This window comes from Nyctibius grandis, chromosome 4 (assembly GCF_013368605.1).
Source record: "Nyctibius grandis isolate bNycGra1 chromosome 4, bNycGra1.pri, whole genome shotgun sequence".
In the NCBI taxonomy this organism is placed as follows: domain Eukaryota; kingdom Metazoa; phylum Chordata; class Aves; order Nyctibiiformes; family Nyctibiidae; genus Nyctibius; species Nyctibius grandis.
The window spans coordinates 102,760,195-102,786,190 of record NC_090661.1 but is presented as its reverse complement, the minus strand read 5'-3'; the positions used below and the strand labels follow the sequence as shown (position 1 = coordinate 102,786,190).

Here is a 25,996-nt window from a genome sequence, read left to right as displayed (position 1 = left end):
AGCAGCGTGGCCAGCAGGGCGAGGGAGGGGATTCTGCCCCTCTGCTCCGCTCTCGGGAGCCCCCCCTGCAGTGCTGCGTCCAGCTCTGGGGGCCACAACATAAGAAGGACACGGAGCTGTTGGAGCGAGTCCAGAGGAGGCCACGGAGATGCTCAGAGGGCTGGAGCACCTCTGCTATGGAGACAGGCTGAGAGAGTTGGGGTTGTTCAGCCTGGAAAAGAGAAGGCTCCGGGGAGACCTTCTAGCACGTTCCACTACCTGAAGGGGCTACAGAAAAGCAGGAGAGGGGCTTTTTAGAAGGGCATGGAGTGATAGGACAAGGGGGAACGGTTTTAAACTGAAAGAGGGGAGATTGAGATTAGATATCAGGAAGAAATTCTTGACTGTGAGGGTGGTGAGACCCTGGCCCAGGTTGCCCAGAGAAGCTGTGGCTGCCCCCTCCCTGGCAGTGTTCAAGGCCAGGTTGGATGGGGCTTGGAGCAACCTGGTCTAGTGGAAGGTGTCCCTGCCCGTGGCAGGGGGGTTGGAACTGGATGATCTTTAAGGTCCCTCCCAACCCAAACCAGTCTGTGATTCTATGAACAGACTCCCCTTTGTCAGCTTTCCTGGTTCATGCTACAACATCACTCTGATTTTCAACTGTCTTTCACCCTTTCTTCCCTTTCTGAGGCTTGACCAAACAGCTCATACATCCACACAAACAGCCACAGGAGACAGAGCAGGGAAAAAAAAACCACATGAAGCATCGAGCAGGCTTCATGTACCATCACCCCCCTCACTGCTCAGACTGCTCACGCATGGGGACGGGACCCCAGCTTTCAGCCTCAGCGCTTGTGTGCAGACAGAAACGCACACGCTCCCAGCATGGTGCACAACATGATCCAAGCAAAGCAGGTTTTGAAAATAAAATCAGATGGCTTGTTCTGCTGCTAACTGCAGAATGAATTCATCAGGAGAGTCAAAATTCACCAGCACGCATCTTGTCAAATTAGTTTTCACATTCATTTTGTTGACTTTGATAAATAGCTCCACAAAGCTCCCTCTCTGATAAGGCAAAGAAATTATGTGTTTTAAATATATCATCAAACAAATTACAGACATAAATATGCTACCAATTAAGAGGGTAACTTAACAGACTGTCTAATCACTGTGTGCATCGGCTCTGACAACTCCGTACTTGACATTTAAGCTACTGCTCTGTGCAACTTGCTTCTGCTGTGAAGGGAAGTGAAAATAAATAATAAAAGTATGGAAAAGGCCCCTGAATGCAGACGTGCGAGGGCAGACTCATCACGCCGGGTTGCTCCATAGAAACCAGCTCACCACAGACCCCGGTTCAGGCTTATCTCCACAACCACATGCAACTGAAGCTCGGTTATGGGCAGAAAATAAAACCTCCCTTCTGACCAAGGCAATGCTTTAAAGAAAAACCCTTGAAGTCGAGATATTTCATAGAAACGTTTGTGCTAGGGCACAGGGCGCTGCAACTAGGGAAGTGATGGGTTGGTGACAAATGTCAAATTACCAAAAAAAAAAATTCAAACCTCACTAGGGGAATATTAAAGGCCACACTGTGTCTGCTCCTCTAAGTACTTCCCACAGAGGTGAAACACTCAGACTCCCAAAAAACCCTCCACCACCACCAAGAAAATCAATGCTAAAGAGATTCATCTTCAATTTCCATCTCCTCCAGCTTTCATGACCTTCTTTACATGTTAGCAAGTGTCAAACACACCTGGAGTTCTGCGTTCAGCTCTGGGGCCCCCAACATCAGAAGGACACGGAGCTGTTGGAGCGAGTCCAGAGGAGGCCACGAAGATGCTCAGAGGGCTGGAGCACCTCTGCTATGGAGACAGGCTGAGAGAGTTGGGGCTGTTCAGCCTGGAGAAGAGAAGGCTCCGGGGAGACCTTCTAGCACCTTCCAGTGCCTGAAGGGGCTACAGGAGAGCTGGAGAGGGGCTTTTTACAAGGGCAAGTAGTGACAGGACGAGGGGGAACGGTTTTAAACTGAAAGAGGGGAGATTTAGATTAGACATCAGGAAGAAATTCTTTGCTGTGAGGGTGGTGAGACCCTGGCCCAGGTTCCCCAGAGAAGCTGTGGCTGCCCCCTCCCTGGCAGTGTTCAAGGACAGGTTGGATGGGGCTTGGAGCAACCTGGTCTAGTGGAAGGTGTCCGTGCCCGTGGCAGGGGGGTTGGAACTGGATGATCTTTAAGGTCCCTTCCAACCCAAACCATTCTATGACTCTATACTACCAATTTGGCATCACCATATCACAAAGCAGTTAATGTTCTAGATTTTGTCCAAATAAAGGTTTCCAACACATGACAGAGAACGTATGAGCAGTGTGAGCATGCTGGTACGAGTGCTGAGGCTCCGAGATACCAGCATCATGCCCCAAACACTTTTAAAAGAATCATTAATATCAGCAGATATTTTGATTTGCCCCCCCCTTCCCACCACGCAGCCATCCACTCCGCGTGGGAGAACTTACATTAAACTCCTCCCGGAAGAGTTTCCCTTCGTCTGCCGAGCGCATCCGTATTTCCTCTTCGAGATTTTCTACTGGAATAGGGAAATACTTCTTCGGGCCCGAGGGAGACCTGCTGAGCAGCATCACCCGTTGCTGTTCTGTCAGTACAAGGGAAGTACACGTTAAAGGCATGTCCAGAGCAACAGATAACAAGTGATTTCCAACTACAAATTAATTTTTATGCTGGAAGATGCCCAAACATATTTCTCACATGACACTTCAATTGGAGATAAAGCTGATGTCCAGTTCTGGGCCCCCCAGTTCAAGAAAGATAAGGAATTACGAGAGAGTCCAGTGAAGGGCTACAGAGATGATCAGAGGACTGGAGCATCTCTCTTATGAGGAGAGGCTGAGAGAGCTGGGTCTGTTCAGCCTGGAAAAGAGAGACTGAGAGGGGATCTTATCAACACTTACAAATACCTTAGGGGTGGGTGTCAAGAGGAGGGGACCAGACTCTTCTCAGTGGTGCCCAGTGACAGGACAAGGGGCAACGGGCACAAGCTGAAACATGGGAAGTTCCATCAGAATATGAGGAGGAACTTCTTTGCTGTGAGGGTGGCAGAGCCCTGGCACAGGCTGCCCAGGGAGGGTGGGGAGTCTCCTTCTCTGGAGATATTCAAACTCGCCTGGACACGACCCTGTGCAACGTGCTCTGGGTGACCCTGCTTTGGCAGGGGGTTGGACTGGATGATCTCCAGAGATCCCTTCCAACCCTTAACCATTCTGTAATTCTGTGATTCTGATTTAAATGAAATAAAAAACCAAAACCACAGGCCAAGCAGTTGCTTTGAGAACATAATAAACTCAAGTAGAACCACTATTGGTAAAATTAATGGTTTCTGTATTTAAACCACAATAAAATGTGACCAAGTTTTATTTAGAAAAGGAGAAGGTTCCTTTTGCTGATGAAGAGCACACCAACCCAGCGCTTCTCTGCCACAGGGCAGGGACAGCTTTTAGTATCTTCTCACCAGAGATCCTGCTAGATTATCTCTCTCGTGAAGGGGAAATAAGAAAAAACAAACAAAAGAAGATCTTTAACTTGGCAGACACCAGAAACTCTGCACCAAGATGAGCTGTTGCTGTTGCTCTCCATTGCCCAGATCACCCAGCACCAGCCCAGCCCCTCACACAATCGCTCTGCGGCAGCACCGTTCGGTACGGGGATCGCTGCGGGCGCTTCTTGCCGCCTAGACCTGGGCTCACGTAGGGCACTAAAGCCCCAGGACACCTTCACAGCCCTTCAGGAGCACAACTGGCCACCTGGAAACCCAAACGAGCATCCCCAGGGGCTGCCTGGCAGGAGCGGAGGGATTAAGCCCGGCTGTGTGGTGAGGACAAGTTTTATTTCCAACCAAAGGCAAACAGAGAGGCAGACCACTTCCCTCCACGCCGATAACGACGGGGAGACTTCCAGCAGCCGCACTCACAAACTACAACTCACTGGTGGCTGCACCAGCCACCCGCCGCCCACGGGCACTACTGGCGCCGCGGGGATCTCCAAACCACGCTGAGGTGCCGGTGCACCAGCACCGACCCAACAGGAAGCTGACGGGTATATTTAGAGGTTTGACTTTCTCTGTGGCTGCCACCGCCTTTGTTAACCCACTCCTCAGCTCATACATAGCAATGTGGAACCCCCACAAAGATGTAATTCTGTTTATCGTTACGTTTTTTCTCTTCCCCTCGCTTGTTTCTCTTCACACCAGTAATTTCACAAAGAGCTAAGGACCTTTTTTTACCCCCTTTAAGAAGAAATACTGCAATTCTTTCTCTAAATACAAAGATCACAGTGCCAGAAACCTGGATCTCAGCTGGCAGCCTAATAAAAACATACATGAAGAGCACGAGAAACATGTACAAAGAAACATTTGCTGTATAACAACTTAAAGTGAAAATTATTGAAACACAACAATAGAAAGTGAAGATTACACATACACAAACGTAAATATGTACCTCTATTTTATTAACTATTTTTAATAACAATCCTGTAAATTATATTATCAATAAAAAGGAAACATAACTGAATAACTGAATTCTTAATTACCAAACAAGCGTGTGTGTACACAAACAAAATACACACTGAGAAGGAAAGCAAATCTCTCCATACCTTGTTCTTCCAAGATCCCATTTGGCATCTTTTTGTCCCCGGAGTTCACAACAGCTTTCCTATGTCTTCTGAACCTGAAATACACACACCACGCCCATCTGAGTAACTATGTTGAAAGGTAACAAGCATTTACTCAAACTAGGCTTCACCAACCATGTAATTCTGGAGAAACTCTTTCTGTTCATCTTCACGGCGAGAGCCACCACCGCCGCAGCACCCTCCTCTACGCTGCGATGGAGGCTCCTGCCTCACCAGAAGTACGCGTCTCATTTCCTTGTTAGCTCATATCGAAACAAGCCTGAGCTAGTTCTGCACGCAGAGCTCGGCACAGACCTACCTGAAAAAATAGCCAGCCAGCAGAATGAAAATGATGAAGACCAGGAGCAGAATCAGCATCGAAGTTAGCAGGTCCTTGTGTAAATTGTTCTCCTCTGTGGAGTCTGTGGATTGAACACAGCAAACATGACACATTATAGGCATGGATTGCTTCATCTGGCACAGAAACTGTGCTTTGTGTATCAAAAATCTGTGGTTCTATGCAATAATCTGCTTGTACTTACTCAAAGTATCAGAAACTATTTAATATACACAAAGCTGAAACTTCAATTTTTTAATTTTTCTTTTTTTTCTCCCCTTCAAAAGTACAACGGCACTACCTGCTCCTGAGAATATCAAGGGTACTTTTTGCAATGACTGGCTAAGCAAAGAATTTACTTGTAGTTTGATTAAGTTTAATGGGTGCAAGGGTTTAAATGAAATTTGAAGTCCATTCACAGAATCACAGAATCAACCAGGTTGGAAGAGACCTCTGGGATCATTGAGTCCAACCATTGCCCTGACACCACCATGGCAACTAGACCATGGCACTAAGTGCCATGTCCAGGCTTTTCTTAAACCCCTCCAGAGATGGGGACTCCACCACCTCCCTGGGCAGCCCCTTCCAATGGCTAATGACCCTTGCTGAGAAGAAATGCTTCCTAATGTCCAACCTGAACCTCCCCTGGCCAAGCTTGAGGCTGTGTCCTCTTGTCCTATCGCTAGTTGCCTGGGAGAAGAGGCCGACTCCCACTCCACTACAACCTCCCTTCAGGTAGTTCATTCAACAGGTTTGCTGCAGTATCCTTCTGCACATGGGCTGTTTCTCCACCAGACAGAAATCACCCAAGAATCCCACCCTTTGTACAGATTTTATTGACTCCAGAGATAAAACACATGTTTTAAACATCTCATTTACCAGCCCAAAACACTGCTGCTGGCTGTGCTGGGCTGTAAAGCACACGCTGAACGTGATGGAGGCGGAAGGCAGGAGGGCTCAGTGCAAACTGCAGCATCTTCTATGGCTTATATTATATTATATGTAAATATGAATAGGAATTATTAGACTTTTAACAAATACTCAGAATGGAGGTTAAAAGAAATTAAAATCTTGTTTTATCTAGTATAAACTGCAAGTCTCATCCTTCTGTCAACAGTGTTCTTATCTATGTGACTCTACATTTCAGTTTCATTACTTTCATTCTACTGAACAATTCAATATATAACACATTAAAATAATTTAAAAACCAAGATGTTTTATTTAAGCAAGCAATACTCTTACCAACACACACTCTTCCAAAATTAAGGCAACTTTCATTGCTGCTGGTGTGTTTTTTTTTTTCTTTTTCAACCACATTTACACACCTTCAATGAGTTCATCATGTAGACTGCAACAAGGAGGCTCAGAGGTGACCTTATTGCAGTCTACAACTACCTGAAGGGAGGTTGTAGTGGAGTGGGAGTCGGCCTCTTCTCCCAGGCAACTAGTGATAGGACAAGAGGACACAGCCTCAAGCTTCGCCAGGGGAGGGTCAGGTTGGACATTAGGAAGCATTTCTTCTCAGCAAGGGTCATTAGCCATTGGAAGGGGCTGCCCAGGGAGGTGGTGGAGTCACCATCTCTGGAGGGGTTTAAGAAAAGCCTGGACATGGCACTTAGTGCCATGGTCTAGTTGACATGGTGGTGTCAGGGCAATGGTTGGACTCGATGAGCCCAGAGGGCTCTCCAACCTGATTGATTCTGTTCTGTGACTCTGTTCATCACTGTTCCTACAGCAGCCTTTGAGAACAGCAGCAGTAATTCCAACACCTCCCGCATTCACACTTCCCTAAGCTCTTTCTTTGTGCTTGCTTTTAGCAAAGGCTTTTTGAAGAGACCTTGCCACAAGCCTCTACATAAAATATCATGAAAACACAAGATGACAGTAACTATGTAAGACTACACACCACCTGCAATCTTACACAAAAGAGCTCACGTGGATAAACCGACTGTCCAGAACTGATCCCTGCAAAACCATTTGAGTGTTGGTTTGTACCTCGTGAGCAGCTGGAAACTCCCTGGATGCTCAAACAGGGTATTAGGGCACGGAAAAACTTCCTTTAGAGGCATAGGTGCACTAGGGGCATACAAGGAAAGAAGGTATCTCCAGTCAACATGATAGTACAAAGAAAGGAAGGCAATAAAATGTGTGAAACTTGACATTTAGGTGGTATGTAAAGATAAAAGTGACTGGCATGACAGAACTGTAATCAGAAACCATCACTTGACGGGGTTTCAGAAAATCACTACTGGAAGGAGCGTCTGGATGAACGTGCATCACCAGAAACAGCTTAACAACTTCTGTGTGGTATGTAGCAATACTCTGCATAGAAACCAAGGCCTGACAAAGAAACAAACAAATAAAATGTCTATTTTTGCCCCTCACAGGCAAGAAGGAGCCACTTTAGCCCACTTTTGAAGTTTAGAAATTTCAGACTCACTATCTCGGAATCCTCCAGGATTTAGGGGGTTTGTGGTAGTTCTTATCATTGGCTCTGTGGCAGGACCCGTGACACAAGGGGGGAAAAACAACAAGTTTGAGTCACGAGGGAATTAAAATTTCCCTCAGTTCATTACACAATACATAAATCACCCATCTCTTCCTTTCAGAAGAACTGATGTACTCCACACCATGTTTTTGGGGTGTCTTTGGAAAACTGATTCCCAGGCAAACACAGAAGGCCTCAATCCAACCCAGGAGAACAGAAGTTCAACCTCCTGCCAGACTACTGTCTACATTTCTTCAGTTAAGGACAGAGCACCCCTGCAATGACCGATGCAATCAAAATCTCACCTCTCCTCCTACCATTTCACAAGGAAATAAGGTCAAAACCCACAAACCATCCCTTCTTCCTTGTAGACGGGCACAGCTGCTTGTGAAGCCTTGCAGCGGCACACCAACAGCTTCACCTCTGCAGAGCCTGTGTGTAGGGCACAGCGTGGTTTTAAACAGTTTCATTTATTACCTGTATTTTTGTTAATATCTGCATTGGTAATTTTATAAACGTAGCCCAAAAATTGTAAGAGAAAGTTACAACAGGGCTTAGGCCATTGTAGACCGCGAGGCTGAAAGATCTTTGGCCAACACAACCGTCCACATAATTAAGTGGGATTTTAAGGGAAGACTGAAAGACAGATCTGAAATATTTTTTTTAATCAGTGTTGCTTCAAAAATTGACAACTGAAAAATGTGAGTAAATGCACGCAGAAGAGGCAGATGTCCTCTAAAGCAGATCTCTGCTGCAGCCACTGCAAGGGAAAAATCTTCCACTGCTCCAACACAGAGAGCTGTGGTCCAAACCCACAGGCCTGCTGTTCGCAGCCACACAAAAAAGATCACCCCGAGGGTATTTTTACAGAAATACAACAAAATAATGATTTTCATCTTGACAAGAGAGGAGGGCCATTGCCAGGAGGATGGTGGCAACCCCTCGTGCTTCCCCTGCCACCCACCGAGGCTGACTCACGGGTTCTTCCCGGCTTCATTCCCTGTGCTGCTGGCCCAGCCAGCTGAACCTAACCCTGAACCTCTTTCTGGAAATGTATCACCATTTCCTTCAGCGTTAGGATGTTCCCACTTTCCGTATGTGTCAAAACCAAAACCACCCACAGGAAAAAAAAGGGAACTAAGAGCAGTGTGTGCACATCAGTAACTGCCCCGTGATCCTCCCTCCTCACTCTCTCCCAAACTTTGCTTTTCTTCACCCCTGGATCAGTTCCTTCGTGTGTAGGATCTGAACAGGAAAATGGCCCATGAATAAAAGTGTGATTAAAGCACTTTTTTCTCCCTCCACAAAAGCAAGCTAACAAGGCAAGGCACGTGGTTTGCCCTAGGTTAGCAAGTCAGGTACCTGAAATTATTCTGGTGCTTGACAAAAAAACAGACAAGAGATTGTTTATCTGAGCACAGGAGAAATCCCACAACAGACTGTTTATTCACAGGTCTGAACTTCTTTTCAAACAACAGAGAACTTAACCCTCCACCTCTCCAAAACTAAAACTCAACTGCTCTCCCCCCCTTATTTGGGGGGGAGTTCCAATTCTGGGCCCCACACTTCAAGAAAGATGTTGAGGTGTTGGAGCGAGTCCAGAGGAGGGCGACCAAGCTGGTGAAGAGTCTGGAGGGTCTGACCTACGATGAACAGCTGAGGGAGCTGGGGTTGTTTAGCCTGGAGAAGAGGAGGCTCAGAGGCGACCTTGGTGCAGTCTACAACTACCTGAAGGGAGGTTGTAGTGAAGTGGGAGTCGGCCTCTTCTCCCAGGCAACTAGTGATAGGACAAGAGGACATAGCCTCAAGCTTCGCCAGGGGAGGTTCAGGTTGGACATTAGGAAGCATTTCTTCTCAGCAAGGGTCATTAGCCATTGGAAGGGGCTGCCCAGGGAGGTGCTGGAGTCACCATCTCTGGAGGGGTTTAAGAAAAGCCTGGACATGGCACTTAGTGCCATGGTCTAGTTGCCATGGTGGTGTCGGGGCAATGGTTGGACTCGATGATCCCAGAGGGCTCTTCCAACCTGATTGATTCTGTGATTCTGTATCACAGAAGATACAGAAGTCTGTATCACAGACTTCTGAGAAGTCCACCCACGCCAACGGGGATATCACAAAGTCCAGACTAAGCCCTCTCACGCTATTTTTGGAAGAGAAAATCCCAGCCTTGCAGAGAATCACTGCGCTTCACCATGCCTTGACTGCGCAGAGGAAGCAGATACACAGCTGATAACCAGGAGATGCGTTTGGTACACACAAAAATCAAACCCAAACTTTTCAAACTAATTCTTGAAATTGACTGTTTACCAGCAAAGCATCCCTTTGGCTTTTAAATACCAAGTAAAACAAGCCAGCCTCCTTCTTCAAAATCCAGTTTTCTGGTGATGCCTCATTGGGTCTAGTGTGAAAGCCCCCATCTCTGGGTCCTGTTCTGGCTATCGTATAGCAAGCCTTCATTGTTTCTATACATTGCTTCGGTTACCTTCAAAGACACCCACTAACTTCTTGAAAGTTTAAACCAGCAATAAACAGGGCATCAAAAGCTGCATCATGGTCTAGTTGGTCTAGTGCCATCATGGTCTAGTGCCATGGTCTAGTTGACATGGTGGTGTCAGGGCAATGGTTGGACTCGATGATCCCAGAGGGCTCTTCCAACCTGATTGATTCTGTGTGATCATTTGCTGCTTTTCAACCTGCCACTCATCTGATAAATTCATTACCTCTGCATGTTAATACATCTGTAGTGGAAAGAAATTGTAAAGATGGGCATGAAATCCATGAAATATTAATGGAGTAAACACTGAAGGAATTTAAACATTCGGAAAGGGTTTTAAAGCTCCACTACTGCAACTCCCAGGCTGCTTTCACATTTAAACTACATAACAAGTGAAAATACGAGAGGAAGTGAAAGAATCCTGACTCTGATTAATACTGGATAACTAACTAACATTTGAGTAATCAGGAATTATTTGAATGCTATAGACAGTATTATGTATAAATAGTCTGTCACACATATTTGATAGCATAAAGTTTTATCTACTTGAAATACACATTTATATATGCGAATCCAAATAAACAAACACTGGTTTATATTTATTTAATACAGCTGAATACTCTGAATAAATGGCAGTGCAATTTCTCCAGTAAATGGCAGTGCAATAAACCCCAGAATATTCTGATTTTATGAAAGGGAAATTTCATGGTAGCAATTTCATGGTACTCTTATAGGACGCAAAATGGCAGCAGTGCTGAAAAATTGTCCCATACAGACTAGGTATCCATGTTTAAAATAAGAATAAAACCAACATTTTCATGCAATGAATGTTTTAAAAGTCAAGTCAGCTAAAATAACAACATGCAATAAATTATAACTATTCCTTTCAGAATCAAAAGCATCTTTTTTGATCATTCATTGAATCAGCATGCAAAAGGAAAGCTGGATTTTTTTTTAGTATCCTTCAGTTCTTTCCATATTCTTTTAAATGGAGTTTTCTTGATACTTCAATCAAAAAATCTTTATTTTTGTATTAAAAATATTGTATTAAGATTTAATTAAAACACGGATGATTACTCTTATCCATATTACCATACTTAAATTCAACACAATTTTCAGTTAAGCTTTGAAGATGAACAGCATCTACGGAGAAACTCCCTTTTTACCAATTGTATTAAAATTCTGGGAAGTGATACAACTAACAAGCTACTTCCCTTTCCCAATTCCCATATTCTTACATGTTCAGACCAATATTAGTCTCCTTCTCCTGCTCCAGGTGCCAGACAAGAAGCAGTGCACCGACAATGACTTGACAATATTTCAGCAGAGCCATTTATTAGCAATTTTATACTCAGCTACATTTTTATTTATAGTAGCAATTTATTTATTTTGAAAGCTCTAAGCAAACACCACTCTGATTGTCATTGCTAATGGGAGAGCCCCCTCCAGCTCCCCTGCGGAGGGCTAGCAGTGCTCAGCTGCCCCTCCGCTCTTCTCCAGCCTCAGAGTTTGGTCAAAACAAATGCCTAACACCTAAATTACTACAACTAAGGACCACAACAATCAAAGTGGCCATCAGCCAAGCCTGGCATTCCATTCCTGCTTCACGCTGCTTCCACACGGGTGTAAAGTTCACAGGCAGATTAAAAACAAACCAACCACTCACCCAAACCACAAAAACACCCTCCTATAAAGCCTGGGTGTCAACTACAGCCACCTGAAAACTTACCAAGATTTCACCACACTGTTTATATGGAACATCATCAGCTTTATTTCCCTTCAACCAAGCCCACAGGGCAGCCATCCCTTTGGAAATCTCCCCCAACATGAGCACAGCATCACACAATGCCACCGCCTAAACAGCAAACCACTGCCTCACCACACCACTCCCCGGCACGGGGATTTTGAAGATAGCCAGCTAGGATTGGTCTGGAGGGTATGACCTTTGAGGAACGGCTGAGGGAGCTGGGGTTGTTTAGCCTGGAGAAGAGGAGGCTCAGAGGTGACCTTAGTGCAGTCTACAACTACCTGAAGGGAGGTTGTAGCAGAGTGGGAGTTGGCCTCTTCTCCCACGCAACTAGCGATAGGACAAGAGGGCACAGCCTCAAGCTTGGCCAGGGGAGGTTCAGGTTGGACATTAGGAAGCATTTCTTCTCAGCAAGGGTCATTAGCCATTGGAAGGGGCTGCCCAGGGAGGTGGTGGAGTCACCATCTCTGGAGGGGTTTAAGGAAAGCCTGGACATGGCACTTAGTGCCATGGTCTAGTTGACATGGTGGTGTCAGGGCAATGGTTGGACTCGATGATCCCAGAGGGCTCTTCCAACCTGACTGATTCTGTGATTATGAAGGATAAGGAGAATGTGCAAGTAAAATATATCATCCCATCACAGAACATAATAGTAGAATCAGTATCTTAAATCAAAAAGCCCAACAAACCCTCATGTGACTTGAATGAGCCCCTCTCCAGGACTGTCGTGTTAGAACAGAGTTGTAGGAGGGCAAGAAGCAAGAGGAAGAAATCCCGAAAACAGAAATGAGGATGAATAAAAGATGCTGTGGTGGACCGGTGAGTAGAAGATTGCTCTCAGGTCTTTGAAAAAGGCTTTTCTATTTTTCACCTGACCTATAGTGCAGGACACCTGCACTGTTGTCCATCTCCTCAAGTCTTGCCATAGACAGCTCGTATCATTAGAAAACACAGTACACATATAGAGACCGTAGTTCCTCATGATGTTTAAGTACGTTCATCCTGCTGTCTAATTGATAATTTCTTTATTTCATATTATCTGTGTCCAGGCCCCATCATGTTGGACATCCACAGTGACAGCTCCTGGGGCGTGTAGAGCTTGCAGCCCAGGCAGGAGGAGACATCCTGCGCTTCTCCACCTCTCCCAAAGCTATCCTGTGCATTTCCCATACACAGGAAAGAGAAAGTAAAGTGTACAGCACCCATCATACCGAGATCAAACACAGACATCATCTGGCAAGATTAGAAGCACATTAGTGGGGTCAAAGTCCTGGAAAAATACCCAGGACTATGTCACCCGGGGGACCTCACCAGAAGTCCCTTTCCACACCCACTCCCATCCCCGCAAATTGTTGTCCTTACTCGTTGTTGTTGTTGGTTTTGGCAATTCAGTTCCATTGGGTGGTAAAGCTTGTGCAAACAGAAAACTAACACAGAGCAGCAGGAGCCAGCAGGAATGTTCCATCCTGGACCTAAAACAAAACGAAAGCAAAAGATAAATTTTCAGGTCACATTATTATTACATTTTTTCCTCACATCAGAGCAAAGTTAAAAGAAAAAGCAATGTTTACTTTAGATGAGGAAAGATTTAAAACTTGGTTTATACTCTCCCATTGCCTTATCACTTAACTTTCAGTTTTGATGCAGAAGGAAAAGGAAAATACCAGTTGCACGCACCAAGAAGTCATTAATAATGGTTTAAATCCAAGAACAGGAAGATAACGCTCAGCCATTGTTCAAAGACGAAGACAGAAATCAGGCCAGAAAAGCTACTCTACATCAGTAGAACACAGCAGCTGAGGACACTGAGGCAAGGAGTCTGGAAGTCATTTCCATAGATAAGAAGAAAACTCGTAAGTACCAGCAGCTGCAATCTTGAGAATAAATGCAAATCTTGAGAATAAATGCAAAAATCATGTATTTTTGGTGGTTCCTACCATAATTGCATGTATTATACGTTCTGGAAAGAGCACGAGTAGGAGCAGCATGGGCTGCACGGAGGGGAAAGCAGCCCGAAACCCCAGCGTGGCCAGACCCCATCTCACGGGTCCAAGTGACTCTCCTCCACAAGACCAATACTTCTACACTAACTTCAACACACAATTTTGGCATCACGGACACCTGGAGACCAAAACAAAGAGGCAAAGCTTTTACCACCAAGCAGACCAGTAACAACCATGAAGTTTAGAGTACCTGTAAGAAGCACTTTCAGAGTTTCCTTATCCCACCTTGATTTCCTACAGACATACAGATGGTGCTTCATAGACACATTCCCTTGGAGAACACGTGTGCCACAGCTATGCAGCATTTCACCAAAGCCTTCCAAACACGAGAGAACTTCAGGTTTCATGAGACCAGAAAATAATTTCCAATGTAGAGAGGGTTAGAGAAAAGGTGTGATGAGAATGTGCTGCTGCTTTGAAGACTATAGAGAAATAAATGGAAATTAATATCTGAAGATAAATGAGCTGGTCTAGAAATACTCTAGTCCCTCCAAATCGAGGTTTATGTAGAAAAAATAAATGCTGTTATTATCTTGCTGTATGTTTATCCAGTCCCTAATGAACATATTAATTATAAGAGGCTGCCACCTCAGTCCTGCTTGATTTAAAAATATTTTCTGTGGCTTAGCACACAAATGTTACTTGCTGTATTTTGCAAATGGCAGAACACATCCAGATGGTGGCTCTACAGCCATTGCTAAAATTATAACCATCACAGCTCTGCACAACAAAGCTCCCCAATGGTTCAGGATAATATATTTAATATTACAATTTCCACAGGATATTATGTAGTAGTGCCTAACAACAGACAAAAACATCCAGGAACTTGACGGTCATCAGAATAACCATTAGAAGATCCTTCCTTTCAATGCAAAATGGGATAATCCACCAGAAATAATCTTTGTGCTCGAATGTAGATAAAGCTCAAATGTATAAAAAACTTCTGTAACAACTTTCACACCACCTTTTCACCACTCCCACACGCGTTACTCAGAAGTGAACCTTATTCCCAGCCTCTCCACTATACCTAGGACTAAATTCAAACTCAGCGCACACTTGGTACTCTTTAAAAAAAGAAACAGACCTAAAAATTAATTCTCTCGTGCTTTGAAGGGATGTCAGCAGAGGACACCAGAAACTGGAGCTGCCTTAGGGAACACCCAGCCCCTGAAAGGAAGGGCAGCAAGTCATCTCATCTGGTATTACAGGTCACAGAATCAATCAGGTTGGAAGAGACCTCTGGGATCATCGAGTCCAACCATTGCCCTGACACCACCATGGCAACTAGACCACAGCACTAAGTGCCATGTCCAGCCTTTTCTTAAACCCCTCCAGAGATGGTGACTCCACCACCTCCCTGGGCAGCCCCTTCCAATGGCTAATGACCCTTGCTGAGAAGAAATGCTTCCTAATGTCCAACCTGAACCTCCCCTGGCGAAGCTTGAGGCTGTGCCCTCTTGTCCTAGCACTAGTTGCCTGGGAGAAGAGGCCGACTCCCACTGCACTACAACCTCCCTTCAGGTAGTTGTAGACTGCACTAAGGTCACCTCTGAGCCTCCTCTTCTCCAGGCTAAACACCCCCAGCTCCCTCAGCCGTTCCTCGTAGGTCAGACCCTCCAGAGCCTTCCCCAGCTTGGTCGCCCTCCTCTGGACTCACTCCAACTCCTCAACATCTCTCTTGAAGTGCGGGGCCCAGAACTGGACGCAGGATTCAAGGTGTGGCCTCATCAGTGCCGAGTACAGAGGGACGATCACTTCCCTAGACCAGCTGGCTACACTATTCCTAATAGGGGCCAGGATGACATTGGCCTTCTTGGCCACCTGGGCACACTTCAGGCTGGGGAGGATGGTGAGGTGAGCAAGTTGCAATAACATAAAAACACCGTAAGCTTTACTGTATATGTATATTTATGTACCTCACATACAGGACCGCAAAGATAGAATTTTTTGAACCAAAAACCCCCCTGCCATAGACACAGCAGCATTTTCCACCCTCAAGAAGGTACGATGTCACATTAAAAAAAAAAAAAAAAGTAAAAATAGTAACAACTGCTCTCCAGAGGGAACCAGAAGGTAGAAAAGCCCTGCTGAACAAGAAAGGACAACCGCCTAGTGCAGAAGAAGCCTCTTGTTGATAAAATCGGAAAAGATCCAGGTGAAGACATATCCTGTCATTATTACACGGCTTTGCTGTCAGGCAACTGCTGCCCTGCCTGGAAAAAGAAATAGGAACTGCTTTCATAACTGCACGGGGATACAATGCATTTTTATCTACTTATTTCCGACTACCTCCAGCCTTCATTTCATGGATATGAGGAGGTAAAAGGCTCAGGCACATAAATTTTAACTCCATGGGATAACACGTTTTGTAGTGAAGGATTCTTAGCTATTTCTGATTATCTGAAGCCTTGAAAAGGTGCCAGAGATTCCTGTTCAAGCCACAGTTTTGACAGTCTGCACTGTTACACATAAACGCTTCTACATCCAACAGAGAACTTGATACCAGCTGGGTGACTTTTTCAAGGAGCCTGATGTACAAGATATTTCCGAGTGGGTTAAACAGATACCCATTCCCTGCATCCTCCTAGAGAGGAAAGAGAACAGCCAAACAGCCCATCTAACACGCAGGATGGTGGAGAAACTGTTGGGTTTGTTTTTTTTCCCCCAGGCTTTAGTATCATGCACCTTCAGTCATGCCCCAGATTTTTAGTGCTAAAAAATAATATTCTGAAGGACAAGCACTATCAACTCAGAAAATATAATTAAAAATGAGAGCCATTAAAGCATTGCCACTGTAGGCTGACAAATGAGTTGGCACCTGGGACGTTGGCCATGCCAAGAGAGACCCCCCCTGCAGTGCTGCGTCCAGCTGTGGGGCCCCCAACATAAGAAGGACACGGAGCTGTTGGAGCGAGTCCAGAGGAGGCCACGGAGATGATCAGAGGGCTGGAGCCCCTCTGCTATGGAGACAGGCTGAGAGAGTTGGGGCTGTTCAGCCTGGAGAAGAGAAGGCTCCGGGGAGACCTTCTAGCCCTTCCAGTACCTGAAGGGGCTACGGGAAAGCGGGAGAGGGGCTTTTTACAGGGGCATGTAGTGACAGGACGAGGGGGAACGTTTTTAAACTGAAAGAGGGGAGATTTAGACGAGATACCAGGAAGAAATTCTTTGCTGTGAGGGTGATGAGACCCTGGCCCAGGTTGCCCAGAGAAGCTGTGGCTGCCCCCTCCCTGGCAGTGTTCAAGGCCAGACTGGATGGGGCTTGGAGCAACCTGGTCTAGAGGAAGGTGTCCCTGGCTGTGGCAGGGGGGTTGGAACTAGATGATCTTTAAGGTCCCTTCCAACCCAAACCATTCTATGACTCTATGATTCTAATAGCAAGCACCTACCCAAAAACACTGATAATTTAAGAAAAAAACAAACAAACAAAAAAAAAAACAAACCACAAACTTCACAAAGAGAACGGGGGAAACCCACCCTCTGTCCTTGCTCTACCTTGTCTCCTTTTGCTCTCCCTGCTTTTAACCCATGAACCCCCAAACACAGCTGGTCCTGCTGCAGAGCCCCAAGCCCCAGTGCCTGTTTTCTCCAAGTGCCCAGGGGGTTCCCCTACCTGGAGCAGGTGAGACGGCGCGATGCCATCCCCCCGGGCACTGGGAGCAGCTCTCATCTGACCCCAGCTACTTTCTCTTCTCTGAGGTACCAGTAGGGCTGTTATGCAGAAAGGCTCTTGCTGTACTTGTTCTTAGAGAAACCAAGGTCACTGCTAAATTCCTCACTGCTTATGAGTGAAGAGCCGAAGGGGGGTCGCACCTGCAGGGAGGAGCGGACAGGGCAGGTGACCCAAAATTGACCAACGAAGGTATTCCACCCCATACACGTCATTCTCAGGATAAAGCGGGGGGATCACGAGGATCTCGGCCTGCTGTTTTGGAGGCCTCTGCCTGCTTGGGCTGCTTCTGCTGCTTGAGCCTTTGGCCAGTGTCCAAGGAGGACTCTGTCCGTTTTCCTGCTGCCCCCGATCCCGATCCGGGCATCCCTGAATCCAGCTCTCGACCGTCGCTGGGCCCAGCCTGGGCCTTCCCGCAGCCTGCCCTGCGGTGCTGGCGGTGACGTGGCCGACATCGGGGGAGCTCAATCTTTGTTTTGTACATATTTGATTATTCCATATTATTATTGTACTCTTTTTCATTATTATAGTTTATTAAAACTCTTTTTACTTTCAAACCCGTAAGTCTCTCTCCCTTTTCCTTTTCCCTTTCCCTTCGGGTGGGGGGGAGGGTTAACAGAGAGCGTCTGCCACAGGTTTGATGGCAGGCCCAGCTTTAAACCGTGACAATAATATTTAAAATCATGTATCATGTAATACAACCACTCTCAAAATTATATCTGACAATAATAATTTCTCATGTATTCTATATAAATACCTGCAATAAAGATCATTTAAAGGAGATGTGAACAATTAGATTTAAAAAAATACAAATTAGAATAATCACTTACACGTAAGAGACTGAGTGAGGCAAAGCACCAATTAACTGAGTAAAACGAATTTCCATTTGGAGTAATCAAGCTTGATAGACTGTCTTACTTGCTTAGTCACTTTGTCTCTAATTCCTGTAGACAAATGATTGCATTTGCTTTCATTTTCACGTGAGAGGTCAGCGTACGCAGCACAGAGTACGTGTGTGACGGAAAGTCACAGCACTGCTGAGAAATGACAATTTGGGCTGCGCCCGAGGCCAGGAGCTCAGGTAAGCCCAGCCTAGGGACTACATACAGCCTGGCAAGGATTTATAGAGAAAATACGTGATCTGTTCAAAAAAGTTATGTTTAAAGATACAAACCTTCACACAGACAAAAATTACTTCAGGAATAGTAATTTTTCAATGCTGCTGACTCAATATAGCTGCTCCTATCTGTCTTCCTCAGCATCATGAGCAAGTCTCAAAACCCAGTCTACCATGGCTAACACTAGTTCAAATCCATTTCAATTAGCAGTGCCGGGATCTCCAGTGAATATAAATCACTGGTTGTCACCCGCAGATTAAGCACTGCATTAGTCCTCTGCTCTGAAGAGGATTAAATGACAGTGGTGACAGCGGGGCTGACGTGCCACCGGTACAAAGTGACATTTGCCACGTGAAAAATGGTGAGGAATTTTTCAATCTGATTCTACAAACGCACCCAGGACCAGGAGGCAGCAGTGCTGAGTGTGATGGCGACCTGTTTCCTCTATTCGCTTGTTTTTTTGGTACTATTGCTCACCAGGATTAGACTCCAAGCAGTTATGAAGACATGTTATGTGCTAAATTGTATTAAAAAGAGGATTGGTTTAGATGTGTTTAAAACCAGGAACATAATGAACTTTGACTGCAGCCTTCCTTTTGGAAAACTCCCCTGCTAATGTATTACGTACATGGCTCATCTGCAGCCCCATAGCTTTGGGAATGATGAAAAAAACAAGAGAGATTTCTTTTCCATGCCATGCTGAGCGGCTCCCAGTGAAGCAGTACAAAGGCTGTGTAGATTTTGGGACATCGTATCTAAAACTACACGGGTCAGACTGGGAATAGTCAGCTTTCATATCACAAAAATTCAAAATTAGGAAGAGAACACAAAAAAGAGAAGGAACTACAATGTCAAAGAGAGAGATGAAAATTGTTTTCAAATTCAAAACTATATTTCCATGATGCAACAAAAAAATTAGGATGATTAATACATTCTAATAATTAATACATTCTAATACATGTTTTAGGATGATTAATACATCCTAATACAATCAGGATGAAGCCAGCAAGCAAACCATAATTTATAAAACAGCCCCCCCACCTGCTGATGCAATGACTAGCACTGTTTGTAGAGGCAGCATTATTTTCAGATGTGATGGTGGATGCCTGTTTGTCAAGCCCAGACTGCCATAATCAGGAGTTACAGTTCCAATATCAATGCACTGAGGACATTATTTCACAACTTTCCTACCTGATGCACAGAAAAGTGTATAAGTATTCCTGAAAATTAAATGAAATTCCTAGAGTTCCTTCCATTATAAAACAAAAAAACAAACACAAAACAAATATCTATGTTGACTAAAAATTCCCAAATAATATATTTTTAGAAGATTCATACCTGTCACGTCATGAGCTGAGGCTTTATTCATTAAGGAGGAAGTTAAAATAACTCCTACCTAAAGCTAAGTGTAAAGTCCCATGATTTCAGTGTAATTAATTAAATGAGTCACGTTTTATTTAGGTGTTTACACAACTCCAAGAGGATTAATTCTAAATACAACCAATACAACAATACAGTGGAGCAAAAAGCACCTTCTTTGCAAAAGATCCTTGACAAGTCACCCAGGCCACTCCCTCACCATAGGCTGGACCCAACATACGTACCCTCTTCTTGACGTGTGAGTCTGAAGTGTGCACCCGAATCTCCAGTCCTTCAGCACCCCTCAGCTCTGTAGTCCAGTCCTGCACTTTTTATTTATTTTTTTTAATTTATTTTCCCTGTGTAGAGCCAGCCCACTGCTCCTTCATCCCCCGCCCAGAGAGACAACCCATTTGAGCATCCTACGCTTGAAGACAGGCATCTCCCTTCAATCATCTCTTCTGTAAACTCATTAACAGCAGCAATTCTTTCAGCCTCTCCAAACAGATCACTTCTAAACCCCCTAAATCACATTACTGCCTTCTGGATTCTCTCAGCCCAAGACCCTTCCCAAAGTCCTGATGCTCTGGGTAAGGCCTCATCTGCCCAAAACACAGAGCTACAATCAGTTCACTGTCTCAGAAGTTCATATATTTTATGCATCATGACATGGGAAGGATCAGACAGGTCCTCTCCTAAGTTCTCCTACAGAGGGAAACTACTTCAGCAGCTCACATGGTGCAGCTGATGACTCCTGCTTCAGAATTTGCATCTACTCTGCATCTGCATGCCGTCCTCTCCACAATGTTTCCCTAATTAGTCATGATTGCTTTGAATGCCATTAATACAACACTTCCCGTGCAAGCCAAGCCATTAATAGACACACTACGTAACACCATACAGGCTGCTCTGAAGGCCACACACCTGCACTCTTCACGATAGAGGTTTTTTTCATAGCTGCTCTGAAAGCATTGGTTTCATCACATCCATCTCTTCCTAAAGTGCTTCTGAGAAAGCATCGTCTCTTTGAGACAGGGTCAAAACCCCACAACAACATCTACAGGGTCTGCTGAAATCCATAAGGCATGTTACACCGCCACAGAAAAAAGCCTGATGCGACAGGACATGTCACTCCCTACACATCTTGCCAACAGTTTCCAAGGGGCTGCTGATATTTGTTTTGGTGTTTTTCCTAGAAATGCAGTTAAGCTGATCTGTCTGTGAAGCCTTCAGCTCCTCCTCATCTCCTTCCCAAAGCGGACTCACACAATGCCCTCTGCCCGCTCACACAAGGTCTCCTGGTCCCTGCAAGCTCCCAAACACAAACCAGCTGGAGATCGCTCCAGCCTCTTCTCAGATGAGGATTTCACACTTAATTCATCTGTCTGCATTTGTCCTTCCCTCCTCGCAGCCCAGCTTCCCATCCCTGCACCCGTTACCACATGGCGCTGGCGCCTGGTGGGTATGGTTGCCTGTTCCTGGCTCATCCCCAGGCAGGGCTGGAGGCCAACGCGCTGAGCGTCCTCTGTCAGGGAGGAGAGCTAAGGCACCGCTCTTCCATACGTTCCTTCACTTACCTTTAGCATTCACACGTGCAGCCCCTGAAGGACCATTTCTTTCAGTGATACTTAAGCCCAACCACTCGCAGTCACCTCGTACAGCTGTAACGGAGCTGAACGACATCAACTCTGTGAAACCAGAAGTCTTCTCAGAAACCAGAACATTCACGGGAAGTTGATTCTTCTCTTTTCGGTCCCAGGGAGAGCAGCTCTCCCTCGCGTCTCAACTGCAACGGTCCTGCCCTCCGACAGCAAACTGCAGCTCTGGGGAGAGCTCCTCCCTGCAGGAACAACCTTGACCTGAAACTCCAGGTCTGAGCCCAAACTCCACTGTGTGACAGCTTCAGCTGGAGCGGAAAAGGCAGAAACTGGAAACCAGAACAGCAAATCCTGGAGTTCAATGCCACCATCACTCCACCTGTATGAGTGCCAGTGTCACCACCCCAGTAACAGGATAACAGAATGAATCAGGTTGGAAGAGCCCTCTGGGATCATCGAGTCCAACCATTGCCCTGACACCACCATGGCAACTAGACCATGGCACTAAGTGCCATGTCCAGTCTATGCCCATGTCTAACCTCACCTTACCTACGGTCCACGCCCAGTGCCACACGCCAGCCGCTGGCAGGTGACTCCATACGCAGACGTGATTCAACCAACTGCTTCCATGTAAAGCCCAAAAGCTGCTGTCAAACTATTTCTTGAGCTGAAGGATATTTCTTGAGCTAAACGAAGAACTGAATTAGCTGTCTGTAGTATTTAAACTGCAATATTTCTGCAGGCTCGTCAGAACGTGAACCTCCACTCTATGACATTTTTACAGGAAGAACAAACTATTTTCAGTTTATTGCCGTTTTCTCACTTCCACCACGCCGTTGGGCTTGGACTTATTCCCCTTTTTTATGACCACTTTCACCATTTCCTTTTTGCTAACGTGCCCAGTTGCAGCGGCGGTTTCTGCAACGTGGGGCTGCGGGCATGAAAATTCAGAACTACGTCTCGCTCACAGGGCGACTGTGACTCCTGGGCTGGTGGTGGCCCACCTCGCAGGGAGGCTGGGACTCCTGGGCTGGTGGTGGCCCACCTCGCAGGGCGGCTGGGACTCCTGGGCTGGTGGTGGCCCACCTCGCAGGGTAGCTGTGGCTCCTGATTACCGGTGCCACAACCACACACCCACGCCCCAGCCAGCACCGCAGCCACGGGCCCCGGGGGATGCTCGCACCACCAGCCCCAGAGTTATGAGTTGCCCAGCACCCAAGTGGAGGATCGAGCCATGAAAGACTGAGTTGAAATTAAAGCATAGAAAATTATTATAGTGAAAATGAAAGAAAAAAAATTGAATTATTTCAAAAGTACCTGTTGTCTATCCTCAGGTCTACGCCACAGCCATTTTACATTCCTATTTCACACCCAAATGTGCCTCTCGCTGCATAAATATTCATTGTCTGTCCTTCTTGGTCGCATTTTAGATAAATAAAGATCTCCGCACCAAGGCTCTATTTTGAATTATTTACTATTTTACCTGCAAGCTCACCAAAGGAGCGACTTCGTTAACACAGGAACATGGAGAAGGAAAAGAGACTTATCAAACAGACCCGTATTTTCAAGGCACGCACCAAACAATTCAACATTGGCCAACAGAAAAGTTCTAGGACTTCCTTATAAAATCTTACAGAGACAAACATTTTGGGAAAAACACCTCGACTGATTTTAAAGTCTCATTAATATCCTCCATAATACTAAACAATCACTACCCATACCCCAAATTAACTACATTTTACTGAATACACACGGAGAACCTTTCAAGCAAACACAAAAATCTGCATTTACATTTTTACAAGTTTCCAGCACCCCCCTCTCCCAACAGGCCTGTGCTGGAGCCTGAAGTCACAAATTAGGGTCACCTTTCCCCGTGCATTGTCAGCAAATCAATCTGCAACGTCTTTCAACCAAGGCTCATACATAAATTAGGCAGTCTGCGATTGATTCGCAGGAGAAACCCTCGAGCAGTGGAGTGAAACACCAATAAAATCTTACAATTAACTTGAGAAGTTGCCTTTTGTTCCATCCCAGTGGTCCTTTTATTCTTCAGTTGCAGAAAACATATCATCATACAGATGCTCCCTTGTAATAGATCTCTATGAATATTTAAAATTACTTCTTGAAAACGACAGCTAATTATACGTGATGGAAAATACGTACAGAATAATTATATGCCGCACAATGGCCAGACTAAATGCTTATGTTTCAGCAGCAAAGTGTTTCATTTTGGAGGGGAAAAGGAGAGGAACAAAAGCGCAAGTATGTGCCCTGTCTACACATTCAGACAAAGCAGAAAAGGAGAACACAACATCTGGATGTTTGAGGATTCATTCGTAACACATCACAGAATCAGGTTGGAAGAGCCCTCTGGGACCATCGAGTCCAACCATTGCCCTGACACCACCATCTCAACTACACCATGGCACTAAGTGCCATGTCCAGGCTTTTCTTAAACCCCTCCAGAGATGGTGAGACTCCACCACCTCCCTGGGCAGCCCCTTCCAATGGCTAATGACCCTTGCTGAGAAGAAATGCTTCCTAATGTCCAACCTGAACCTCCCCTGGCGAAGCTTGAGGCTGTGTCCTCTTGTCCTATCGCTAGTTGCCCGGGAGACCAATGCTTCTGTGCTACTATTCACAAGGGAGGTATGCGAGACCTAACTGCCCAAGAAATATCAACTTATAGCCATTCACCCATCTTTTAAAAATGTATTTTTAGGGAAAAATAAACAGCAAAAATACTCTGTGTTTCTGGTCTATGAGGAAATAGATGGGAGGAATCATAAGCAAGGAACACTTACAAAGAAAACCGTAACTGAGTCTCACATCAGTGCCCACGCCGCGTCCCTCCAGAGCATCCCATTCCACCTGCACACGCAGTGCCCTTTCCTAACACCCCTAGTCCAGGAACCTCTAACCAGAAGTTGATTCATATGCATAAAGGAGAATTTTCTCTACTTCCATTTCGGATCCACAGGTCTGCCACTTCAACTGACTTATTTAGCAGCAATTTAAATGCAGAAAAGATAACGGAGCCTGCCCACAATTCTTCCACTAGAGCAACCGCTCTGCAGGGTGGGCTGGGTGCCCACCCCAGTATAGAAACATCCCCTCTCAAATGATGCTAATCCCCCCTCACTAAACTGCAGGGCACACGCAGGTCCATGACAGCAACAATTTTTTTTACCTTTTCATCTCAAATTTGTTAGAAATTATGGGCTCTCCCAGATGCAGAAAGCGTGTAATAATGTCCCTGCCCCTTAGCAGCCCCTGGACACCGAGTATCTTAAGCGAAGCCTAGAAACCTTAAATCCTGTTAATTAGAAAAATCATTTACATTCTCAACTGTAATTCAAAATATACGGACAAACTCAGAAAAGTCCATTTGCCTTCTATAATTAAGTTGCCCCAAAGCCGTGCACTTCAGGCAGAAAGCTTAAGGCTGAAGCCTTTATGCATCAAGAAGCACACAGATAATTCTCCTTCTGTAACTTCTTCTGTCTAATGCTGGATGGCTTCTAATTTTTTCTTCTGAATGAAAACATAAATTGCATTAATGGAACATTATTAAACATTATTATTATTAAACTTTCTTTTCCTATCTGAAAAAAACCAGTATCATCGTCTGAGCACCCCAGCTGTCAATGACAACAGCCTTAGATCTGCAAGAACTTAATCACTTAGTAATTAATCAAAAACAAAGCTGAGCAGTAAAACACAAGCTATGTAGTGTGCTGTAGTTAGTATATTTGCAAAAATTAGGGTTGTGACTCCCAGTATCTGCGAGCAGCTCTACACTACTCTGCACCACAGAGTGCAGCTGAAGTTCAGGATTTCTTATGCAAGTCAGCAGAAAGCTCTCATTAAATAAGGGCTGATGGCTGCACTGGTTTTCCTTTTTCTCTTTGAAGGGGCATGACAAAACATCTGTCCCCAAATATATTCCTCTTCCCCACACATTTGCAGGGTGACAAAGTTTCTGCCTTACGCAGTCCTCTGCTCCTGTCCACTCAATTCATGCTTAAAGGAAAAAAAAGAGTCCCTCTGCCTCCAAGAGATCTCTCTTTGTCCTTGATGGCTGAAAAAAGTCTTCACAGGCAGTACAATTTGCTGGAATTATTATTTATTTGGATTTTCATCTTCACAAATATTTTATTAACAGCATCCTACAGCCATGCCCTGTACGACAAGTGGTTCTTCACGCTCAGGGAAGGAGCGGGCAATGACAGAATCCCCAGCTGATATTCTCCTTTTTTTGTATTGTAATTTTGCAGAAGAAACAATTTTACAGCCAGAAAATCATCTCCTCTGAAACATCGATTCAAAAGAACTAATGAAAATTCAGTATAATACTCAGTCAAACACGGTGCACTTTAAATCTGTTCTATACCTTCACCCTAAGTTCTCATTACTAATATATGAACATCCAAGACAATGATAAACGGCAGGATTACTAAAGAAACTGTGTGATAAACACAGAATTAATGCAAGAAAAGTCCGTGCAAATTTATTGGGTCCTGTA

General features: G+C 45.2%; 1 protein-coding gene across 2 annotated transcripts in view; it reads right to left on the bottom strand.

Moving 5' to 3' along the window:
* PTPRE (protein tyrosine phosphatase receptor type E) overlaps positions 1-25,996 on the bottom strand; it is a 99,157-nt gene that overhangs the window by 26,211 nt on the left and 46,950 nt on the right. For both annotated transcript variants that reach the window (XM_068397480.1, XM_068397481.1), the window contains exons 2-5: positions 13,089-13,198; positions 4,980-5,082; positions 4,643-4,716; positions 2,494-2,630 (exon numbers count right to left, since the gene is read on the bottom strand). In XM_068397480.1, coding sequence (XP_068253581.1) covers positions 2,494-2,630; positions 4,643-4,716; positions 4,980-5,082; positions 13,089-13,191 — 417 coding nt within the window. In that variant the 5' untranslated portion in view covers positions 13,192-13,198. The remainder of the gene's footprint in view (positions 1-2,493; positions 2,631-4,642; positions 4,717-4,979; positions 5,083-13,088; positions 13,199-25,996) is intronic.